Source organism: Garra rufa, chromosome 21 (assembly GCF_049309525.1).
Source record: "Garra rufa chromosome 21, GarRuf1.0, whole genome shotgun sequence".
NCBI lineage: Eukaryota > Metazoa > Chordata > Actinopteri > Cypriniformes > Cyprinidae > Garra > Garra rufa.
The window spans coordinates 18367887-18393090 of record NC_133381.1 but is presented as its reverse complement, the minus strand read 5'-3'; the positions used below and the strand labels follow the sequence as shown (position 1 = coordinate 18393090).

General features: G+C 37.5%; 1 protein-coding gene across 5 annotated transcripts in view; it reads right to left on the bottom strand.

Moving 5' to 3' along the window:
* The window catches only part of ltbp1 (latent transforming growth factor beta binding protein 1), a 117320-nt gene that overhangs the window by 20741 nt on the left and 71375 nt on the right, over positions 1 to 25204 (bottom strand). The window contains exons 10-25 of one of the 5 annotated variants that reach the window (XM_073826461.1): positions 21628 to 21750; positions 19395 to 19562; positions 17623 to 17838; positions 16639 to 16658; positions 14587 to 14689; positions 14118 to 14204; positions 13141 to 13266; positions 10950 to 11075; positions 8940 to 9059; positions 8667 to 8789; positions 6987 to 7109; positions 6760 to 6885; positions 5764 to 5892; positions 5253 to 5375; positions 5017 to 5148; positions 4053 to 4181 (exon numbers count right to left, since the gene is read on the bottom strand). In XM_073826461.1, coding sequence (XP_073682562.1) covers positions 4053 to 4181; positions 5017 to 5148; positions 5253 to 5375; positions 5764 to 5892; positions 6760 to 6885; positions 6987 to 7109; positions 8667 to 8789; positions 8940 to 9059; positions 10950 to 11075; positions 13141 to 13266; positions 14118 to 14204; positions 14587 to 14689; positions 16639 to 16658; positions 17623 to 17838; positions 19395 to 19562; positions 21628 to 21750 — 1974 coding nt within the window. The remainder of the gene's footprint in view (positions 1 to 4052; positions 4182 to 5016; positions 5149 to 5252; positions 5376 to 5763; positions 5893 to 6759; positions 6886 to 6986; positions 7110 to 8666; positions 8790 to 8939; positions 9060 to 10949; positions 11076 to 13140; positions 13267 to 14117; positions 14205 to 14586; positions 14690 to 16638; positions 16659 to 17622; positions 17839 to 19394; positions 19563 to 21627; positions 21751 to 25204) is intronic. The other 4 variants (XM_073826463.1, XM_073826464.1, XM_073826462.1 and 1 more) reach the window with 4 other exon arrangements.

The following is a 25204-nucleotide window of genomic DNA, read 5'->3' as shown; positions in this document are numbered from 1 at the left end:
ATCAGTCCAAAACAAGTCCAATAAAGTGCATCCACCCTATAAATAAAAAGTGCCTCAAGTGTCTCTGAATAAGGGCCTCCTGTAGCTAATCAATGTGTTTTTGTAAGAAAAATATAAATATTTCAAACATAATAATCACTGTTCACTAACTTGCGCTTACAGTAGTATGACGTTGACGTTGCACATGCGCCGATCAGAAGTGACGAACGCAGACATGCAGTGGAGAGATCAAAACAACTGTCACAAATTAGAAGTACAAGGATTTGTAAAGAAAAATGTGGGAGGATTTTAATTATGGATAATTTTCTTACAAAAATGCACCGACTCGCTACAGGAGGCCTTTATTCACCCTCTGGAGTGTGAGGTGCTTTTTATTATTGATGGATGCTCTTTATTTGGACTTGTTTTGGACTGATGAAGAGAAACATTACATTATGAAGCTTGAAGGATCCAGAACAATTTTTTATACAACTCCAATTGCATTCGTCTGAAAGAAGGAACTCATATACACCTAATATGCCTTGGGCTAATTTTCATTTTTGGGTGAACTAACCTTTTAACTGTGCGTTTGCATAAATGTGATCAGATAAAAAGACTATTTTTGTTCATCTTTCTTTTACATTCCCTTTAGCCATGAGGGGCAGCCATGGCTAGAGGCAGTCGTGGCCTAATGGTTAGAAAGTCGCACTTGTAACCCAAAGGTTGCAAGTTCGAGTCCCAGGTCCGGCAGGGATTGTAGGTAGGGATTGTGATTGTCCAGGACTTTCTTCATCCTCAATACCACAACTGAGGTGAGACCCTTGATCAAAGCACTGAACCCCCTGAACTGATTTGTTAATATTACATGTATTAACAAATCACTATCAACTATGAAATAATTATTTAAAACATTAAAAGTACATTTATTTATAAAAAATTTTTGAGAAGAAACCACACTATTAAGTTTTTGACAAATTTTGGCAATAGAGTGAGAAGCAATTTACTTTTTGTAAGCAACAAACAGAACCAAGAAACTGATCCATAATGCTTTTTTTTTTTCCAAGTACGCAGGGACTTAAGATGAGTTAAGTCTCTGGAAAGGATTAGATGTTATCCTTTCGCTTCATTAAAACGTAGCTCAAGACACACCGAGAAGCTGGCTGGTACGAAAGGGCTAAAACTGATCTTTAGAAATGTCTACAGATCATATAACATCTAATCTTCGATTTGTTTTTGTTCATTGACTGCACAGGGCAAGGAAAACTGACCTAGTGGATGTACAAGCTACAGACACATTAAACTTAGATACTCATATGGGTAATGCAGGTTCAAATCTAGCTTGTTTCTCAACTATTTCTGTCACTAATGGGACAGAACATAAAGAAAAAGAAAAAAGAAACTAAGTTATTTTGTTGCGTTACATAATTTACACAATTTTCGTTTTCAATGTATAAAGAAAAAATTATTGTTGCTGAAACCGTTTCACGCAGCATTTCATTAGGCCTGAGATCATTGTCTTTCCAGGAAATTGGAGGAGAAAGAGATAGGAGAGGAAGAGAAAGCATATAAGAGATGTGGTAAGGAGATAAACAGAGGAGGGAAATGGATGAATGGATAAGGGTAGAAAGAAAAAAAGAGATAGAAGTGGGAAGAAAAAGGAATGCATGTCCTGTGTGTATTAGTGTTTGTCTGTGTTAGTGTGTGTTATTGCCGTGGGAAACCAGAAACGATGAAGACTGTTTGTGGCCAGTTACATAAGCTGGCAAGACAAACAACCTCTGTTCAGAGTCTGTAAGAGAGTGTGTGTGTGTTTTTAAGAGTGAGTGTGTTTGTTTGCTAGTGTATTTATGAAAATTCCTACCTCAAACTAAACACAAACTGAGAACAAACCAGAAGAACAATAGGCCTATACTATGTTGGTGAGCGATTTAAATCTAATAATTTAATCATTGTAGATTTTCTACAAAGGTGACAGTAAATACATTTATATGTTATAGAAGATTTTCACTTTTAATTTTTAATACCTGTGACTTATTCATCAACTAATCCTAAAAAAAAAAAATTTGTTCACACAAAAATATTAAGCAGCACAACAAACAAATAGTTCTTGAGCACCAAATCAGCATATTAGAATGATGTCTGATAATGTGACACTAAAGACTGAAGTAATAACTGCTGAAAATTCATCTTAAATTTTAAAATTGTGATTTGTATTAAAAATAATGTTTTAGATATTACATAAATGTGGAATAATTTCATGGATTCAAATAATCCATCTTTTCATCTTATTTAATGATCCTTGAATTTATAATTATTCATAACCAAAGAATTTTGCACATATTATGTACTGTCATACCACCCATCCCTACTCATAATAAAACTGAAACTTCTAGTACTACTACTCTTTTTCAGAAGGGTGGGCTGCACAAGAACACTGTGTTATTTTAAAACAGCCACCAACTCCAGACCTCTAAACACCAGGCCACATAAATACATGTGGCTCCATCACTTTAATAGGACTTGACTCTGTGTCAGTGTATTAATGTGTCTATGTGTGTATGTGGGGGCCACTGATGTGTTTCACCCCAGTCGCTGTGTTTTAAACATTACCGGGGTCTGTGCCGTCCACCCTCAGACTGGAAGAAACTAAACACTCACATCAATCATGGCTCTAGCGAAGTGTCTGCCATCTTTTTTATGTTGTCTGAGAGGAAGTGGCAAAAAATCTCAGAGAGTGCTGGCCTCGCTTTCAAATCCAGCTCTGGTTTACCTGCCTGTCAGCACAAGAGCTTTACAAACAGACCATACCACATCTCTATTAGTTAATTTTTTTGTCTCCAAGTGGACAAGATAGAGATTAGACATGTTATGGTTACACTAAATACTTTTTTTTTGAAGACTTGGTCTAAAAACGCTGTTTTGTTCCTTTTATTCCTGTGTCCTTGTTCAAAAATGTACTCCACACAACTTATAAGTTTTGAGTCACACATTAGCATTGTGTGAGGAACAGACCACAATTGAAGTCTATTGCGCATTATTATTTGCTTTCCGTTTGCAACTCTTAAATGTAATTCAGTATTGCACACATTTAAACTTGAAGACATGCTGCACCAGGTCTGATGTGGAAGTGTTAAATATTTCTGTTTGATGGGAAAAAAGAAAATGTTTTTCTTTCTTCAGTCAAAAAGAAATTAAGTGGAAAACATTCCAGGACTTTTCTCCTATAGTAGAGTTCAATGGGGATCAACAGGTTGAAGGTCCAAATTGCACTTTCAATGCAGCTACAAAGGGCTCTACATAATCCCAGCCAATGAATAAGAGTCTTATCTAGCAAAAATTTTATATATATATATATATATATAACCACAAAGTTGGAAAGAAAGTACTCTGGTTCAAAAACTCCATCTTATTTTCTCTTCCAACTTGAAAATTGTCGTTGTATTACCTTTTTTGTAAAGGGTGTTTGACTTTCGTTGCACGTTCGCTTTGCAAATACTGGGTCGTATTTCCACCTATGTCACGCGTGCCCTTTGCAGTGCGACTAGGTAATGCGTGAATTTGAACTAGTGCAAGTATTTGTGGTTAAAAAGTATATAAATTAGTATTTTTCTTAGAAAATGACCAATCGTTTTGCTAGATAAGACCCTTATTCCTCAGCTGGGATCATGTAGAGCCCTTTGAAGCTGCACTGAAACTGCAATTTGGACCTTCAACCCATTGATCCCCATTGAAGTCCACTAGATGGAGAAAAATCCTGGAACGTTTTCCTCAGAAAAGCTTTTCTATTCGACTAAAGAAAAGAAAGAAAGAAACATTTTGGATATGGGTGAATAAATTAGCAGGAAATATTAATTCTGTAGTTAACTAATCCTTTAAACAACAAGAATGTGAGTAAATAATGATTTTTGGATGAACTATCCCTTTAACAAGAAGCAATGACAACACCTTAGCTGTCACTTTAGTTTATGTAAGGTTTCTAATAGTGATAATTCATTGAATACTGTCAATTTTGAGTCTATTTTTAAACTGTGAAATGAAAATAACAGACACTAGGAAGGAAAAAAAAAACGTACCCACACACCCCTGCCCATCCTGAGAGTCCTTGAATCCCGGGTCGCACTGGCAGCTGAAGGAGCCTATTGTATTCTGACAAACACCATGACTGCCACAGGTATTCTCATTCAGAGAACACTCATCCACATCTAAAACGAGAGAGGGAGAGACAATAAGACAGAAAGCAGGAGATGGTAGAGCTCTTTGTGCACTGATCTGAGCAGACATGAATGGATGAAAAAAAAAAAACAGCAGAGATCAAAAAAATCACATACACTACTATTCAAAAGTTTTGGATCAGTAAGATTTTGTAAAGGTTTTGAAAGAAGTCTCTTATGCACACCAAGGATGCATTTATTTGATCAAAGATCCAGTAAAAACAGCAAAAATAGTACTATGTTTAATATCCGTTTTATATTTCAATATATTATATTATGTAATTCATTCCTGTGATGCAATGCTGAATTTTCAGCATCATTACTCCAGTCTTCAGTGTCACATGATCCTTCAGAAATCATTCTAATATTTTGATTTGCTGCTTAAGAAACATTTATTATTATCAGTGTTGAAACAGTTTTGTAGAAACCATGGTACAGTTTTTTTCCTTTCTTTGAGGAATAGAAAGTTCAATTGCACTACTATTGAACATTGCTTAATTGATACAGAATACTTTGGTAACTTTAAATATGTCTTTACTGTCACTTTTGATTAATTAAATGCATTGTTTATGAATAAAAGTTTTATGATCCCAAACTTGTCAAGCAGTAGTGTGTATGTGAACAAAAACAGCCTCTGAATGAAGATGGAATGAGTATGAGTATGTCTGACAACATAATTGCAATCTGCAGTGTTAATTAGCGGATGTTTAAGCCACAAGAGACAAAGACCAGAGCCAGGATATGGAGATGTTCAGTACAACAATGCGAGCTGGGTGGAGTAAAGGCGGTAATATCACGGCTAAAGCTGGTGCCCTTGGGCGCTCACCGATGCAGACGCCGTGTTCACCTCGGGAAAGGCCAGGTGGGCAGGGCACCTCACATCGGTAAGAGCCTGGTGTGTTCTGACATGCCCAAACCCCACAAATAGACGTCCCCAAGTCAGCACACTCATCAATATCTGATAGACAGCACAACCAACCAATCAGCACACTAATAAACCAATCAACACAGAGCTTCTGAGTGGAGGGTGATAGAAAATCATTTTGGATTCTATGTTTTTACCCTGGCACGTCTGATTGGTTGGCTCCAGGCGGTAGCCTGCTTCACAGTGGCAGCGATACGAGCCCTCTGTGTTTGAACAGGTACCATTTACACATCTGCCGCCATCCACACACTCATCTACATCTGAAAAAGCCCGCACACACATTGGTTTTGAGTAGGTCATTTTATGCAATATATTTCTCTTTGTCTAGACATTCAGCACAAATGCTTCCTTCTCCCCATTTTACTGCTGGACGGGGCATTTAAAACAACTCTGGCACCTCACTGGGCCCCGGGAGCACATACACACGTCCCACCAGAGGAAAAATAACATTGGCTCATATGTGAAACCCATTAGACACACAATCCTTTTCTTTCTCTCGCTCTCTCTTGCGCTGCCAATGACTGGGGCTTTTCAACAAAACAGCAGATTAATTTTGCCTAAACATCAGATAAATATCAACACAACACCGCTGAGAATCAGGACAAACCACAGCAGGATGCATCGCTGAGAGAATGTGTGTGTACGTACCCTCACAGCCTGGTGGATCCCTGGTAGACACAAAGCCGGCATCACACACACACTGGAACGAACCCTCTGTGTTCAAACACTCTCCGTTGGGGACGCACAGCTGTGTCTCGTCCTCACACTCATCAACATCTACAAGAATTGAGAGATGAAGTCAGTGAAATCAGTAACAGTATTCTAAGCAATGTGCTGCATGACTGTAAAAACCTGCTTAAACCAGTCATTTGAGGTCAAAAGTTTACATCCCCCTTTCAGAATCTACAAAATGTTAATTATTTTACCAAAATAAGAGGGATCATATAAAATGCATGTTATTGTTTATTCAGCACTGACCTTAATTAGATATTTTACATGAAAGAAAATAATAGTTGAATTTATAAAAATGACCCTGTTCAAAAGTTTACATCCCCTTGATTCTTAATACTGTGTTGTTACCTGAATAATCCACAGCTGTTTTTTTGTTAGTTAGTTGTTCATAAGTCCCTTGTTTGTCCTGAACAGTTAAGCTGCCTGCTGTTCTTCAGAAAAATCATTCAGGTTCCATAAATTCTTTGGTTTTCCAGCATTTTTGTGTATTTGAACCAAACCTTTCCAACAATGACTGTATGATTTTGAGATCCATCTTTTCACACTGAGGACAACTGAGGGACTCATATGCAACTATTACAGAAGGTTCAAATGCTCACCGATGCTCCAGAAGGAAAAACCATGCATTAAGAACTTTTAAACAGAATGGAATATATTATTTTTATTAAATATCATATTTTTTTGTTTAGTATTGCCCTTCAGATGCTACAGAAAGTAGTTACATGTTTCCTAGAAGACAAAATAAGTTAAATTTACCCTGATCCCGCATCAGTGAGATTTTAAATCTTCTGTTTTAGTTGCATATGAGTTGCATCATTGTAAACTTTTGAACAGGGTTCATTTGATAATATGATATTATGTTATTCTAAAACACAGCCTTTGTATGCGTGTTTGTGCGATGGATTGTCTCACCGTGGCAGCTGGTGCCATTAACTTGTCTATATCCCTGTGGGCAGTTGCACTGGTAAGATCCCAAGATATTGACGCACTGCCCCACACCATCACAGGTCTGAGGTAACTCCAAACACTCATCCACATCTGTAAACACCAGAATATTTCAACATTGCACACTGAATCAATCCCAGATGCCCTTAAGATGAATAAATGATTACGTATTACACACTCATGCACTTTCGTACCGTTACACTGGTCTCCTGTGGATGATAACATAAAGCCAGGCTCACAGTTGCAGATAAATGAGCCCTCTGTGTTCTGACAGTGACCCTGGATGCACACGCTGTCATCCTGGCATTCGTCAATGTCTGTGACACAAATAAAGTTGCAGTTTGCTTATTTAGCATTTTATCTGTTTAAAGGATTAGTTCATTCTGGATCCAAAATGTTCATGTCTTTCTTTCTTTAGTCGAAGGGGATCAATGGGTTTGAAGGTCCAAATTGCCGTTTCAATGCAGCTTCAAAGGGCTCTACACAATCCCAGCCAAGGACTAAGGGTCTTATCTAGCAAAACGATCAGTCATTTTCTAAAAAGGATTAAACATTTATACACTTTTTAACCACAAATACTCATCTTGCACTAGCTCGACTTCATGCATTACGCAGTCATGTTGGAAAGGTCACGCATGACATAGGCAGAAGTACCAACCCAGTGTTTACATTGCGAAAATGCAAAGAAAGTCAAACGCTCTTTACAAAAAAAAAGGTAAAACAGCGATGTCGGAAGATTTTGAAGTTGGAGGAGAAAATGACATGAGACTAGATAAGGCTCTTAGTGTAGAGCGTTTTGAAGCTGCTTTGAAACTACAATTTGGACCTTCAACCCATTGGCGACCATTGAAGTCCACTATATGGACTATATGAACATTTTCCTCAAAAACCTTTATTTCTTTTTTGACTGAAGAAACATACATGAACATCTTGGATGACATAGGTGTAAGTAAATTATCAGAAAATTTTAATTTAGGAGTGAACTAATCCTTTAAAGGAGTGGTTCACTTTCAGAACAAAAATGTACAGATAATGTACTCACCCCCTTGTCATCCAAGATGTTCATGTCTTTCTGTCAGTCGTAATTAAATTATGTTTTTTGAGGAAAACATTTCAGGATTTCTCTCCATATAATGGACTTCTATGGTGCCCCGAGTTTGAACTTCCAAAATGCAGCTTCAAATGGCTCTTAACGATCACAGCCGAGAAAAAAAAGGGTATTATCTAGCAAAATGATTGGTTATTTTCTAATAAAAAATGACAATTTATATACTTTTTAACCTTAAATGCTCATCTTGTCTAGCTCTGTGTGTACTCTGTGTAAGGATTATAAGTATATAAGTATATGAATTGTGAATGTTTTTAGAAAATAACCAATCATTTTGCTAGATAAGACCCTTCTTCCTCGACTGGGATCATTTAGAGCCCTTTGAAGCTGCATTTAAACTGTATTTTGGAAGTTCAAACTCGGGGGCACCATAGAAGTCCATTATATGGAGAGAAATCCTGAAATGTTTTCCTCAAAAAACAATTTCTTTACGACTGAAAAAAGAAAGACATGAACATCTTGGATGACCAGGGGGGTGAGTACATTATCTGTAAATTTTTGTTCTGAAAGTGAACTACTCCTTTAACATGATGGTTTAACAACCACAATGATGAAATTCACAATACTGTCAAACCGCACATCAAAAGCCATGCTGTGTGATATGCAAACAAAAACACAAAAAAGCAATAAATGAAACCAACACAAAATGAAACATAAAACAAAATGAAACAAGTCACAACAAAACAAAAACTTGAATTATCTGTCATCCGTTAGAACAAAATCTTTGAAAAATACAAAAAGCTGCTGAACTGTGGATGGATATTACCTATGCAGGCCTTGCCGTCAGAAGTGAGCGAGAACCCTTCATCACACATGCAAACGAAATAGCCTTCCCGATTGGAGCATTGACCATGAGCGCATACTTTTTCATCCAGACACTCATTTATATCTGCACAGAGAAGGTCATGCACACAATACATCTGAAGAAAGACACTTCTGTGGGTCACATTTATAAAGGCCCCCTCATATATCAAAAAGCAGCTGTGCTAAACACATATCATTGCATTGAGGCAAAAAAAAAAAAAAAAAGGCTTCTTACCAACACACTGGCCATTTCTCCCTTCAAACCCATCCGGACAAGGAGAACACATGAAAGATCCAAGAGTGTTATAGCAGAGACCGGACGGACACACTCTCCAATCCAGACATTCGTCAATATCTAGATGAAATAAACAGACTGATTTAAAATCATATACAAGTTCATAAAATCCATCCAGCCAGTGGAGAGTCTACTTGTGCCAGCTGTGAAGGTTTGATAGGAGGGTCTGTTGTTATAGATGGGTGTTATTGCTGTCCCACTGTGAGGAGAACAGGAAACTATCGACTCAGGTGCAGGAAAGCTCATTTAGTCCTCCCGTCTCGCTGCTACACCTTTATTAATGAAGTTACTTAAGGAAAAACATCTTAACTGAGAAACCACTCTGATAGCGATGCCATGATGTATGACGGCACCATTCCTTTTTCTTTCTACAAGTTCAACCATCCATTCGCCTTTATTACTGCTTCCAAAGGCTGCCAAAGACACTTCATCTCTACACTGAATGGATGTGTTACATTAAAGCAGTTAGAGTGTGAAAACACATCACCTAATCACAACCACAACAGATTTTTAAAGAGCTTTACATTAAAGCAGACAGCTGTATTTATGAGGACACATTTTCAACACTTAAAACTATGTTTTACAATGTTCTTTGACTTACAAGGTCACATACTGGGGTATAAACTCACATAACAAATCTGCAATACCTAAAACTAGAATTCAGTAACCCTAAATTTACAAAGAACACTGGAGCTGTGGTTTAGCGGTGTTATAGGCACAGTGTGGTGCTTAATGGAAGATGTACAACATCTGTGAAGCACAACGTTTTAAACAAATCTGAAAAAGAAAGGAGCTCCGTGATCATGTGTGACGAATTCTGTTCTGCCGCTTGAAAAATCAAGTCATCTTTATTTATATAGCACTTTTTAACAATACAGATTGTGTCAAAGCAGCTTTACTGTTTTAAATAGGAAAATAGTGTGTAATAAAGCAAAAGGACAACGGTAAACAGTCAATTTTCAGTTAAAGTCAGTTCAGTTCAAATAGTATCTGTGCAATCAAGCTGACAATATCAAAAAAAAGGTGCATTATTAATGGCCACTTGTGTAGATGCGGTTGGCTTGTGATTGGATTTCTGCTTATAAAGAGCCATTATCATGCATAATCAAAGAGTAAAATTAAATGTATTCTCTCATAGACTGGGCTTGAGCAAACAAACAACTGCATTAAAGAGTGGACTCTCCCCATTCTGTAGCGGTTTCACAAATTCCGGATTGCGGAATTAAGGTGGGACACATTCCTAAATGTGTAGCTGCTATGAAACTAAAAGAGGATATTACTGGAACTGTTAAACCAGTTAACCAGAGAAACCAAAGTGCTGGCCATATCAGTTTAAATGGATGTAATGAGTAACTCTGGGCAGAAGTTTCCGGATCTCTTGTACTCTGGATTTCCTAATATGAGGAGAAGATGTGTTTTCCAAGTACGGTGAACATTTCCTCATCTGCAGCAGTGCTGAGGTATTTGGGTGACTCGGTTGAGGGTACGATAATACCTCTCTTCTTCCTCCGCAAACCTCAAAGTGTGTCACAGGGAGGTGGTTTCTACATCGTCTGCAAACCCTGAAACCAGCTAATGACACACACACACCGGATGCATTTGGAGTTGAGAAAGAGACAGAGCTGTGCCTGTATTTAGACGACCACATTGCGGTTCAAGACCAAAAGCAGACTTCATATGACTGCTGATCTGTCTGGATCAAAATAAGAGCCAAGAAAGTGGAAGGAGAGAGGACTGGTAATGGCTCACGAGGAAAAATACAGACCTTCCGACTTCCAAACGACCATGTTTCTTCTCTTCTAACATGGCCACAAAATAAATAATTGATAATAAACGATTCTTAAAAGAAAGAGCGGAAGAAATTAAATAGTAAATCTATGTACCAGTCAAAGATTGTGAACCCTACTCTGTTAGTTTGTGAGAGTTTATTTGGGACAGTCTTGTAATTACCGGAGCAGCTGGTGTCCTTCTTGTTAGGCATGAAGCCAAGCTCACACACACACAGGAATCCGCCTGGAGTGTTCTGACAGCGACCATTAGCACACAAACTTGGGCTCTCTGCACACTCGTCGACATCTGTCAAAAAATAATCATCAGGTAATCAATGGATCTGTCTTTGCAGGCAGTATAAGACACAAATTCCAATTTAAATCCAGTATTTTCGTAGGATATAATGTACTGAGATGCCACCATCTGGATTTAGAAGCACAGAAGTTTTATAGAGTAAGACTTAGACTAAATTGGTGTCTAAAAATGAAGTGAAATGAGCAAAATAATATAAACAGTTGAGATCAAAAGTTTACATACACCTTGTAGAATCTGCAAAATGTTAATTATTTTACCAAAATAAGAAGGGATCATACAAAATGCATGTTTTTTTTTTTTAGTTGAATAAGATATTTTACATAAAAGACGTTTACATATAGTCCACAAGAGAAAATAATAGTTTAATTTATAACATTGACCCTGTTCAAGAGTTTACATACACTAGGTTCTTAATACTGTGTTGGTACCTGAATGATCCACAGCTGTGTTTTTGTTTAGTGATAGTTGTTCATGAGTACCTTGTTTGTCCTGAACTTAAACTGCCCACTGTTCTTCAGAAAACCCTTTAAACCCTTTTTAACAGTGACTGTATGATTTTGAGATCCATCTTTTCACACTGAGGACAACTGAGGAACTCATGTGCAACTATTACAGATAGTTCAAACACTCACTGATGCTTCAGATGAAAAAAAATTATGCATTAAGAGCCAGGGGGTAAAAACTTTTTGAATTTGGAGATCATGGTAAATGTAACTTATTGAAACATGTACTGTAAGTTTCTCCTGTAGCTTCTGAAGAGCAGTAGTAAAAATAAAAAATAAATGATATTTAGGCAAAATAAGAAAAATGTACAAATCTTCATTCTGTTCAAAAGTTTACACCCCTGGCTCTAAATGCATTGTTTTTCCTTCTGGAGCACCAGTGAGCGTTTGAACCTTCTGTAGTAGTTGAATTTGAGTCCTTACTGTGAAAAGATGGATCTCAAAATCATGCAGTCATTGTTGGAAAGGGTTCAAATACACAAAAATGCAGAAAAACCAAATAATTTGTGGGACCTGAAGGATTTTCCTGAAGAACAGTGGGCAGTTTAACTTTCAGGACAAACAAGGGACTCATGAACAACTATCTAAACCAAAAAAAAAAAAAAAGCTGTGGATTATTCAGGTAACAACACAGTATTAAGAATCAAGTGTATGTAAACTTTTGAACAGGATAATTTTGTGTAAACGTCTTTTGTGTGAAATATCTTATTCAGGTCAGTACTAAATAAAAAAGAACATGCATTTTGTATGACCCCTTTTATTTTGGTAAAATAATTAACATTTTGAAGATTCAAAAGTGTATGTAAATTTTTGTCCTCGACTGTAAATGGTAATTTTTCCAAATTATGGCTTTGTTTCTACATAAAACAAGCACTGTAGTCACTATGTTTGAAGTTCATTTTTTTTTTCTTAAATGGAAAGTTCACCCAAAAATACTGTATTCTATGGTAGGGGGTCGACCAATATGTGTTTTCAGGGCCAATGCCGATACCAATTATTACAGATTAAGTAGACCAATAAACCAATAAATGATATTTTGAACATTGTGATATTTTAAATATATATCTGGTGAAAAAACGAAAATTAATGTCAAAATTAAGAACAGCAAGGGCTCTGAGACAAACTTTCTTTAAATACTTTTAAATTATTTTATCGGCAAATTGTTTTTGAAAATGACCATTAAAATGCTTAATATTGGCGTTGATAATCGGCCAGGCCACAGAACAAGATTTTTGTTGTTGTTTTACCCCATTGACTTTCATTGTGTGGACAAAAACCTTTTCAAAACAACTTTTTGTGTTCCACAGAAGATATGAAGTTAGAAAGTAACACATTTGGAAATGTGGGTTTTCATTTTAGGGTGAACTATTTCTTTAAGAGGTTCCTTGACAAACTAACGCTGCCCATTTAATGAATGACTGACTATATCAAATGAACGTATCATGGATTTATGGAACCGTTACATATGCAAGAGCCCCTTTTCCAACAGCCAGTTCTAATGGTAATATATGTAGAGATCTACAGTATTAGTAGTTTAACCTTTGAACTCTCACCTACACACGTGGTGCCCTCACTGTCTATTCTATAGCCATCATCACAGATGCACTTGTAGCTGTCAACAGTGTTATAACAGATTCCTGCACCACAGATATCAGGTTTCACTTGACACTCGTCAATTTCTGTGAAGAGAGAGAGAAAAAAAAATCATTTTTTGCATTATCACAGTAAAGGCAATGCATTAAATATACATCAGAGACTAATAAATGGAGGGTTAAATTAACTTTTAAAGTCATGCATTCCATCACTTATTGGAAGCAGAAATTTATTGGCTTTGGTATGAATTTTTCTTTCTCTGAGGGAAGGAAACAATGGCTGAAGCAAACATGTATCTGAAGAATGTGTATTGCATAAGCTAGCTTATTAACCCTGTGTCAGCAGATATGCTGCAGCAGAAAAGAGCCTTGGTGTTAACAAAAAATAATGAAGTACTTAAGTAAATAAATAAATAAATACATGTTAGGATTTGTGATAGGTATCTGCTAAGAAACAAAGAACAAAAATAACTTAGCAACTTCATAATTAATCCCTTGCTTGTTGTGGCCTGTTCTGACCTCAGAAAGTGGAACATTCTGCTTACCACTTCCTGGATTAATAATAAAACTAAAGTTAAGAAGAAAAATCAACAAGAGGTGAAAGAGCATAAAAGATCTAATTAAGTTTCACTAAGCAGTCTGTTCAGTTTATTTATTCCGTTACATGCTTTAAAAGAAAGCGTTAGGAGCATCCTTCCTTTAAAGACATGATCTTGAAATATGACCAAAGAGCAGTATATAGATGGATTCTAGCATGGTTTCAGCTTAGCTTTGTGGTGTATCAACATTAAATTATTTATACAAAGCAGTAATTTTCTGGCTTAAACAGTAATATAATTATAGATCAGTAATATTGTGCATCCCAAATATACATTACATCGATGGATGGATGGATGTATGAATGTATGGATGGATGGATGGATGGATGGAGGACTCACCTGCCAGCTGTGTTGGGGAGATGTCCTGACTTTCTATGGAGGGTGGAAGTGCCACTGGAGCAGGTGGTGACACCTTCTCCACCACCTCTGGAGAGTGACAGGAAATTGGGCAACATAGGAAGAGAAAGAAAAGAAATTTAAGACAATCCACAATCAGTCCTGCTACATACCATGGACATGATTTACAAAACAAAAAAGATTGCATGATCTCTCTTAATACGACAAACATAAACTGAATATGTCCCACATCTGGCACCACAGTGGCAGATAACAGATCAACCATTCATTGTCAACATCTGGATGTGTTTGTTTAAGCCACTTATACACATCCCAATTTAAACAGCATCAATCCAGTCACAAAGACTGCTTTGAGAAATATTTGCATAAACCAGTGGGTTTATGCAAACTATAAAAGTATAAGAGGTGAAGATGTGTTTATGGGATATGCAAGTACAAGTGGGATTGAGACCTGGGAGGGCAGGCTCCATCCTGATTGTAGACACACCGGGTGAAAGCTGGGACTGTCCAGGCTGTATTACTGACCTATCAACACTCATGTGGATATAAATCTCCTTCAAACAGATAAAGGAACAAAACACAGTAATCGACTGATCCACAAAGAGATATAGCAAATTTACTGGCAACTAAAGCGAAGGAATAAGCAATTCAGTCTGCTTTGGCTCTGACTGCATGGGGCGTTAAAGTGGGCGGAGATGTAAATGTTTTAGGCCCTGTCCCAAATGGCACATTTGAGGCATACATGCGGTCTTGCAATGTCTGAGAAATCCCAGATACTCTTTGTCACTTTAGATTTTAGACAGAAGAGTGTCCCTGAGACAAGGTGGTACTAATGCAGAATTCAAAGTGTGGAAATGGACCACAAGGGCTAAAGGTGGCAATTGGGACAGAGTCTTTAAAGTTGAATGGATGAAAGCAAGATGCAATCTCTCCAACCCTACCCTCTTCTCTCTCTCTCTCTCTCTCACACACACACACACACACACACACACACACACACACACACACACACACACACACACACACACACACACACACACACACACACACACACACACACACACACACACACACACACACACACACATCCTACACCACACATACCTTCTTGATTTAGTTCTGGGAAGAGAGTGAAACCATAAAAATATAAATAATTGTGGAACAAATTTGGGTTATTTAGATTGCTACACTGGCATCTAGGCAACTTTTGAGAGTCCCTCAAATATCAGAGGCCAAACCCTTAAAATTTACAAATGGCCACTTCCGCTCTTATGGAAAAATAAGGCGGATATTTTTTTCAGTGAATCAAAACCTCACAGGGTTAATGGAGGAACCATTTACAAACTGGATTTATTGAAGGAACTTGTGAGCTCCCTGGGTTCCACATTCATCAGAGAACTGAAAGGGTACCTAGAGGTTCTTCACAGGGTTCCTCCAGTGTGACAATCTGCCACTGAAGGGTGAAATCAAAACTATTTTTTGTTCCACCCATAGTCCAGAAACACCAAAATAAGCTTCCTTACCTCATCAGAAAGTCATGCTTTCCTAAACGGAGCTGTTAAAGGGTCTCAAAGACCTGATCACATAAAAAGATCTCCTCTAATTACATCATTTGAGAGTGCTCTTATAATAATAGTGTCTTATAATCTCGGTCTTTCATAAACTGAAGAGACATTTAGGTGCAAACCAATTAAACACTGCATGTCTAGACCAATCTTGAGTATAATAAAAGCAAGCTTTTTTACCGTTTTAGATAACCAAATCATAAATCTTAAACTTTAAATCTTATAAACTGCAACTTAAACATCAATTATTATATATCTTACTGAAATACGTCATTAAAAACCCATGAAAATGTACGTTATGTAAAAATCCACATCGTTTTATACATATTTTGGGCTATGGGGGGCGCTAAGAAAGCAGTGAAGACTTACATTGCTTCTCTTGTTGCCCTTCGACTGAAAATTACAGCCAAAAGCCATACAATGTTGCATCGTATCAGTATTTTATTTTCCGAGTTGTGTTGCAGTAAAAACAGCAAAAGGTAGCGCCAGTAGCTTACAGAGTGGAATCATATCACGCCATCGAAATAATGGCGTCTCCCTTAGTCCAAAATAAGTATGACACAATGTGGATTTTTAAATAACATAAATCTTTCATGGGTTTTTACTACATATTTTAGTAAAAGACATAATTTGTTATATTAAGCCATTTAAGTCTTAAACTGCTCTTTTCTAAATGTTAATGTTGGCTCATTGAAAAAACATACACAATCATACACAAAGAAAACGACACAGACTGACACATACACGCATCTGTAGGAGCAGAATGCTGAGCGCACAGAGCGGTCATGCAGTAGAGATGACATGATGATGTCATGCTTTGAATGTCTGCAGTTCTGCTGCCAGTTTTGCAGTGCTGCATTGACGTGTGCGTGAAAGCATCAGCATCAGCTGTGCAGCGTATTTAGCTGATCTCTACTGCAGAATCAAACCCAACCTACCTGCCGGGGAACTGTGGGTACTACAGCAGGCCATTATGTCATATAAAAACACAAAAATAAATTGCGTCACAAAGCTATTAAACAAATAATCAAACATTTGCAAATTCAGTAAAATAGTGCTGCCAGCTATGCATCTGAATTCACAAAATAAAATAAAATAAAATAAAATAAAATAAATGTAAATAAAATGTAAAATAAAAATGAGTCATGTAGTGTATAAAAGGGTGAACTTGAGTGGAGCAATTTTAGTTCCAGAGCAACTTTGAAACACGGTCTCCCAGCAACAGGACAAAACTTAATAAAGCCCAAGGACAAATACTTTCTCTCGGAACCTGGCCCACCTCCACCACACTTTTCAGCTGTGCAATGCTTTTATGGGCTGCTTTTGCAGAGAGGCTATAAAAATCTGTGCAGTTCATTTTGTGCGAGAGTAGTGAAAGGAGAAAATATGATGCGATGCACTGATCTTCTGGAATCCTTCATCAGCTTTGACATTGGTTTTGCAAGGTGGAAGCAATACTAATGACTCTCTGTCTCTGCCAAAGAGAGAACAGTCCTGTGTTCACTTTCTATAGGAACAACAGAGGCTTGGCTACATTCTGGATCTCAGTCTTCCCCAGACCGGTGCCAAGTCTCATTCCATTGCCTGGTGCCAAGTGTGCATGTGATGACATTTAAAAGAGAAGAAAAGAAGGACAGGGAGGAGGGTGAAAGAGTTCTTGCTGGTGTAGTTATAGTGTGTATGCCATTCCTTCATAAAATGCATCTAGGCATACCATCATGTAAATAAACTTAGCATCAAAAACCCAAATCTGGCTGGTTTCCTTCACACGTGTTTGTAATACTTCAGCATGAGGCAAATAAGACAAACAAAACACAATGTCTGCATATTTACAGATATAATTTCAGACTGTTGAATAAATAGTGCAGCATAAAGTCATTCATAGTTTGTGTCCTGTTTGGTTAATAACTCCTGTGACTCACCAGGATGTTGCCTCTCTGTGATGCTGAGAGCTTCTACGGGCTGCTGTAGGGTGGGGAAGGGCATGGGAGGATCCACAGGTGCTTGATGTCTGATGGTGGGCTTGTTCTGCACGTGAGTGTCTGTCTGGCTGTGTCCGTTAGGAGGTTTGGGCTTGTAAATGTATGGTGTGGTGACATGGTAACCCATTCCTCCAGGACAGATGTCTTTAAATGCAGCTATGAGAGAAAGAAAAATGCTCAACAACATGTTTACACACTTAATTTTATCTATCTATCTATCTATCTATCTATCTATCTATCTATCTATCTATCTATCTATCTATCTATCTATCTATCTATCTATCTATCTATCTATCTATCTATCTATCTATCTATTTGTCCATCCATTCATCTATCTGTTTATCATTTTTTCATCAATCTGTCCAATTTTCCATCCACCTATATATCCATCTATTGATTTATCTATGTATCTGTGTGTCTGTCTATCTATCTGTTTGTCTATCCATTCATCCATCCATCATCCATTCGTCTGTCTGTCTGTTCATCTATCTATGTATCTGTCTATCTGTTTGTCTATCCATCTATCCATCCATCTGTCTGTCTATTTTTCATCTCTCTGTGTCCAATCTATCTGTCTGTTCGTCTATCTATCCATCTATTGATTTATGTGTCTGTCTATATATCTATCTGTCTGCCTGTTTATCTATCTATCCATCTATTGATTTATCTATGTATCTGTCTCTCTGTCTGTCTCTCTGTCTATCTATCTATCTATCTATCTATCTATCTATCTATCTATCTATCTATCTATCTATCTATCTATCTATCTATCTATCTATCTATCTATCTATCTATCTATCTATCTATCTATCTTTCATCTGTGTCCAATCTATCTGTCTGTCTGTCTATCTATCTGTCTGTTCGTCTATCCATCCATCTATTGTTTTATCTGTGTATCTGTCTATCTGTCTATATATCTATCTGTCTGTCTGTTTGTCTATCTATCCATCTATTGATTTATCTATGTATCTGTCTGTCTGTCTATACATCCATCCATCCATTCGTCTGTCGGCCTGTTCATCTATCCATCTATTGATTTATGTATCTGTCTGTCTATATATCTATCTGTCTGTCTGTCTGTTTATCTATCTGTCCATCTATTGATTTATCTATGTATCTGTCTATCTATCTGCTTATCCATCCATCCAATCGTCTCTAACAACCAATCCGCCCATCAATCTTTCATCTATATCCCTCCATCCATTTGCCTGTCTGTCTGTCTGTCTGTCTGTCTGTCTGTCTGTCTGTCTGTCTGTCTGTCTGTCTATCTATCTATCTATCTATCTATCTATCTATCTATCTATCTATCTATCCATCCATCCATCCATCTCTAACAATCAATCTGTCCATCAATCTGTCTAATCTGACTGTTTATCTTTTAATCCATCTATCTATTATCTATCTATCTGATGGTCTGTTTTAATTTCATTGATTAAAATTACTAACAAAATCACTAACAAAAGTGAAAAAATACAAAAATTAACTAATTTTGCAGGCTTTACAAGTAGGCAAATACAAATGTGAGGTAAGAAGTGTGTATGAAAACGCTAAAATCTACAGCAGTACTAACAAAAACAGAGTGATGGCGTGTAAAAGCATCTACATAGCAGAGCTGTGGAACACACATGCAAACCACAATGAAGTGGACAACACAGAGAATGATACCAGTAGAACAGTTGGGGGCGACAGGGGGTGTGTCTCAGGTAGCTTACCTGTCCCAGGTAGGGGGCAGCGGTCACAATGAGGACCCCAGGCCTTGCCCACACTACAACAGCATAACTGTTTACTCAGCTGAGTGGACACAGGGTGCAAGCACTGTTTCCCCGAACTGACCAATCGGAAGCAAGCACCTTTCTCCTCACGAAGAGCAGGTGTTTCGGCTGGTTACCATGGAGACGGAAGGAGGGAGGGAGGGGAGGAGTGTGCACGGTGTATGACACAAACATGGAAGAGAGAGAAAGAACAACAGAAGAGAAAAGAGATTCCCTTCACCTTGTGTTCCATCTACAGTATGCATGACTACAATGCCATAACAAAAGAACAACTGCCTCTATATCTACATTAAAACAAAGTGTAGGGGAAAGCATGACAGACACTGTGTATGAAAAAAGTGATTGTTTTCAGATGCATGATAGACAAGAACATGGGACAAGAATACAACTAACAGTGCAAAGAGGTCAGTTAAGCAGAAAGCATGTGAGAATGAGTACAGTTGAGGTCAAAACTTTACATATACCTTGCAAAACGTAAATTATTTTAGCTAAATAACAAGGATCATACAAAATACATGTTATTTTTTTATTTAGTACTGACCTGAATAAGATACTTCACATAAAAGATGTTTACATATAGTCCACAAGAGAAAATAATAGTTGAATTAATAAAAATTACCCTGTTCAAAAGTTTACATACACTTGATTCTTAATACTGTGTTGTTACCTGAATGATCCACAGTTGGTTTTTCTGTTTTGTGACAGTTGTTCATGAATCCCTTGTTTGGCCTGAACAGTTAAACTGCCTGCTGTTCCTCAGAAAAATCCTTCAAGTCGCACAAATTCTTTAGTTTTCCAGCATTTTTGTGTATTTTAAATCTTTCCAACAATGACTGTATGATTTTAAGATCTATCTTTTCGCAGTAAGGACATCTGAGAGACTACTATTACAGAAAGTTTAAATGCTCACTGATGCTCCAGAAGGAAAAACAATGCAATGAAAGCCAGGGGTGTAAATTGAATGAAATGAAAAACCAAAGAATTTGTGGGACCTGAAAGATTTTCCTGAAGAACAGCGGGCAGTTTAACTGTTCAGGACAAACAAGGGACTCATGAAAAACTATCTGAACAAAACAAAAAAAGCTGTGCATTATTCGGGTAACAACACAGTATGAGAATCAAGTGTATGTAAACTTTTGAACAGGGTAATTTTTTTTATAAATGTATTTTATGTGAAATATTTTATTCAGGTCAGTACCAAATAAAAAATAACACGCATTTTGTATGATCTGCAGATTCTGCAAGGTGTATGTAAACTTTTGACCTTAACTGTATATGCTAGGGTTAATACATCAGGAAGAACTCGATATCAGACACATTCTTATAGATATAGATATATATATATATATATATATATATATATATATATATATATATATATATATATATTATGTATAAATAAGACTGTTCAGAAGTTTGGGGTCAGAAATATATATTTTTTTGTACAGCAACGATGGATCAAATTGATCAGAAGTGACTTTTTGATTGAGACTATTACAAAAAATGCTATTGCTGTTCTTTTGTTGATGTGTAAGCTGTTTTCTCACATACTAGTTTTTCACTAATAAAGGGCCAATTCTGAGTTTTTTATAGAGATGTACAATTCAACATTTACATATAGCCGATGACAGCAGATTTGTGTTGACAGGCCTTATACCGTCAGCCAAAACACACTGTATACATGAGCAAAAAACTGAAGACTAAAAGGAGAATTAAAAGAACTCTCTGATCTTCTGTGAACAAAAGGACACGACGGCGTGTTCCAGAGGTGTAATTTGGCAAGCGCTGGCTTCCAGGAGAAGGATCAGCCTCTATATTTATCACAATAACACAGACAGCACACTTAGGTTACCTCATTAAATCACAGAGAAAGCTTGAGTGTATTTGTGCCCCATTGACCGACTGCACAAATGATGCCAGCACATTTCAACCTTGTTGTTACATGTCCATGCCTGAACAGCAGAGTACCCTCCTCTCACGTGACAGCCACAGTTCGTGTTAGAAGCCATGTTAAATCATGCTGCTAGCTAGACTAATCAGCAAGTCTTACTGCTACAAGCTGAAGTGATTAGCAACACTGAATCCATTTACATTTGTAGATATCTTTGAGTAGGTAAACATGGAGACAGCAGGGACATGCCAAAGAGAAGAGAAGAGAAGAGAAGAGACTTACGGAAGCAGGTAGTCAAGGTGGGATCAGGCACAAAACCTGGATTGCAGATACATCTGTAGCTGCCCATAGTGTTTATGCAGTTTCCATTGGGACAAACTCCTTGAATCTGGCACTCATCAATATCTAAGGGTAATAACACACATAAGGAATTCTCATATTTTTTCAGCTTTATTCATGCAATGTTTGATGTTTGATCCACCATCTCTGTAAGAATCAGTCAGAAAAAGAACATACACGCACACAGTGAAAGAAAGAGAGAGCACGAGCGCACTAATATCCCTCCAAGAGGCCATTGAGTGCGAGTTAAGGGCGTGGGCAGTCATCATTCTCAGTCACTTAAAGTGGGACACAGATCCAACACATTTCCTAATGCAATGCTAATGTGTTCATGATGACAGTGATGCTCATGGAGAGAGGGCATACACTCAATCCCTCAAGCTTCCAAACATCTGCACCAGAACACAGTGTGGCCTAAAAGGAACTGTCACTCAAAGCAATGACATCATAATGTCCCCATTACAAAAGAAAACCTCACGTTTCTATACAAAATACACCTAATGACCTGCAAATCTGCATAGTAGCAGACTCTAAAGGGGGGAAGAGGGATCGGGAAGGGTCCTCAAGTCGGGATTCGAACTCGGGATGTAACAATGCCACTGAACTGAACGAAACTCTCATATTTGGCTGATTATTGCTGCTGAAAATAGTCACATATTGTCATGTTTTGGGCTGTACTAATCGGTTCGACCGGAAAAAACTTTTGAAGTAATATAGACTGCCAAAAGTTATAACAAATCAAGAAGAAGAGTGTAAAAAAAATGAGGAACCAAAACAAAAACAGACACACTGTAAAAAGTTTTCACCAGTTTCAACTTCAGCTGCCTTAAGATTTTAAGTTAAATCAACTTAAGCCATTTAAATTTAGCAGCTGCCTTAAGATTTTAAGTTAAATCAACTTAAGCCATTTAAATTGCGAAGGAGAAGGATTTGCAGATCCTGAGCACCACTGACAAACATCTAATCTTGTAAAATGTGTGGTAAGCAGAGTATGTGAGCGGAGCGCGGAGTGGAGCGGTCTGATTTTGAATGGAGGGAGGAGCGGATTTTTGAAAAGTCGGAGCGTCGTGGTTTTCACTCGCTCCAAGAGCGCTTCACCACCGCTCCATCATGAGTACAATTCATGCCAACGGTAATATATTGCATATAACTGCATATTAAGCAAGAATTCACATGTTAAACATGTTTAGCTAGCTTGATAGAGATGGATCACTCAAATCAGAAAGAATGTAAAGGCTATGATGACGGCAATGGACATGAGCGGTAAATTATAGTTCACAAGGAATTAGTTTGTTCATTCTAGATACTGAATATTTTCAGGTGAAAGCATCATTTAAACAGGTACAGCACTTATTAACACGCAATCGCTCTGTCAATAATGCATTAAAACAAATGTAATGGTATCCGATTTCGAATGAGCAGAAATCTGTAAGAAATGCAGCGATCCGTGGGTAAAATAACTGATGAAAATGTATTTTTATTTTCGTTACAAACTTGCACTGCATAAAGCAGCAATTATACTCTTTTAATGCTGACAATGTTATTAGCTTGGTATGTGGTAGGAACAAAGTTTGCACACTAGTGTTCCAAACTCTCCTGTTATTTTATTTTAGTATTTTTTATTTTAATATGTGTTATGAACAGGACCGTTATATTTCAAACATTATTTCTGAATTTTTTTTTGACGCGGAGCGGTGTTTCTGATATCAGTGAGCGAGGAGTGGAGCGGGAGCGGGAAATTGTGAACCCGGAGCGGAGCGATTATTAAATGCACAGAGCGCGGAGAGGAAATTGTTGCCGCTCCACTCCGCTCACGTACTCTGGTGGTAAGTACTGCCGCTCCGTATACACAGAGTACGTGTGATTGCAAATCTCAAAAGTGAAAGTAAAAAGCCAGCACGCATTCATAAAATGATTTCAATGCCTCACATGTTAACAGTGGCTCCCTTATTGCCCGTAATTTATATACAGTATAATTACCAAAATAAATAATTGCGAGAGAAAGCATTGAAATATTTTTTTCCCTTCCATCTCGTATTTAGGGGTTCCGTAGTACACGTCATTTCCTTTTCGACCATATTATTCATATTCGGGCACGTCAAAAAAAATTTTTTAATTCGGGCACATCCCTAACTTACACATTATAGAATGTTTTCACAATGCGGAACAAAAGGTGTTTGTAGTTGGCCAAACTGAACCAGGATTTCCAGGGCAAGAATCTTGACAACATTCGTGTTTGTGCGTATCATTTCCGGTCAGGAAGGTGAAATATTAGGCTAATATCCTAAATAATACTGCTCGTACATATCTTTACCACCTATTAACTTTAGTTTGTCAAAATATTACGCCATTTCCTGCTTACTAAGTCCTTCTCTATATGAATTAGCAGGTTTTTGTGTGTTTTTCTGAAAATGTTTTTCTGTGGTTTAGACAGCATAAATTATCAAAACAACGTATTCAGTAGTACATTAACCATGCAATCCATGCTGTCGTTTACATCCGATTATCTCCAATTTAGCAGCGTATCCGGGTAACTGACCAAACTGTGACATAAGTGCAAACCCTCCATTAAAATGTATAGCTTTTAATATTATTTAATGGACCATGAACTAACAATAAACAGTAGGGGTGGCACGGTTCACAAAACCCACGGTTCGGTTCGTATCACGGTTTTAGGTCACGGTTTTCGGTTCTGTAAGGTTCTTGGTTTTTTTTTGTTGTTTTTTTTATCTTTAACACTCCAGAAATTTACTTTGGCATATGATATGTAGCTTAATTATCCACAATTTAGGATACATTATTTAAAAAAATTTGTTATATCATGTAAACATGCACAAACTGAATTGGACTTGACTTTAAGCACATTATTGGGACCATCTCTGAGGAAAGCTAGGGGAGATTTTGAAACAGCAAGAGAGAAGACATTTTTCATTTATTTGGCAAAAACAGGAGAATGTGTATTGCTATCTCTACAGGAATTCATGTGCCTTTTTAGCACATAAAGATTAGACTGAAGAATTAACTTGCATTTATCAAACTGCCAACTTCAATGTAGCTCTTACAAAAATTGTATCTTTTAAAAGAAAAAGAGAGGAAATCTTTAAGCTCTGTCTTTTAAACAAGTGATTGGTTGGTTCGTGTCACATGACCTGCGGTGCGCTTGTGGCATTCTGAAAAGTTGAGATGTTTCAAAGTCCCTTGAAGGGTATTCTATAGTCTTTGGATGTTTTTATCTCGATGCGGCGCGGACGCACCTGGAAAAAACGAGCGCGTCGTGACCGCGTCGCTTCCATTATGAGCGCGCATACCGCGCGTCTACATTTGAAATAACAAACTTGAGCGCGCAAAAGACGCTACATGTGAACGGCCCCTTATACAACGCTGGCGCATCCTCCAACTCCAGGCAGCCTTCCTTATCTCTCCCACTTGCCATTTCTACACGTGACGTAACCTGCAGCACTCCACTTTTACTGTCTGTATGTCCACACACACCTCTTATTTCCCGCAAAAAGGACACTCA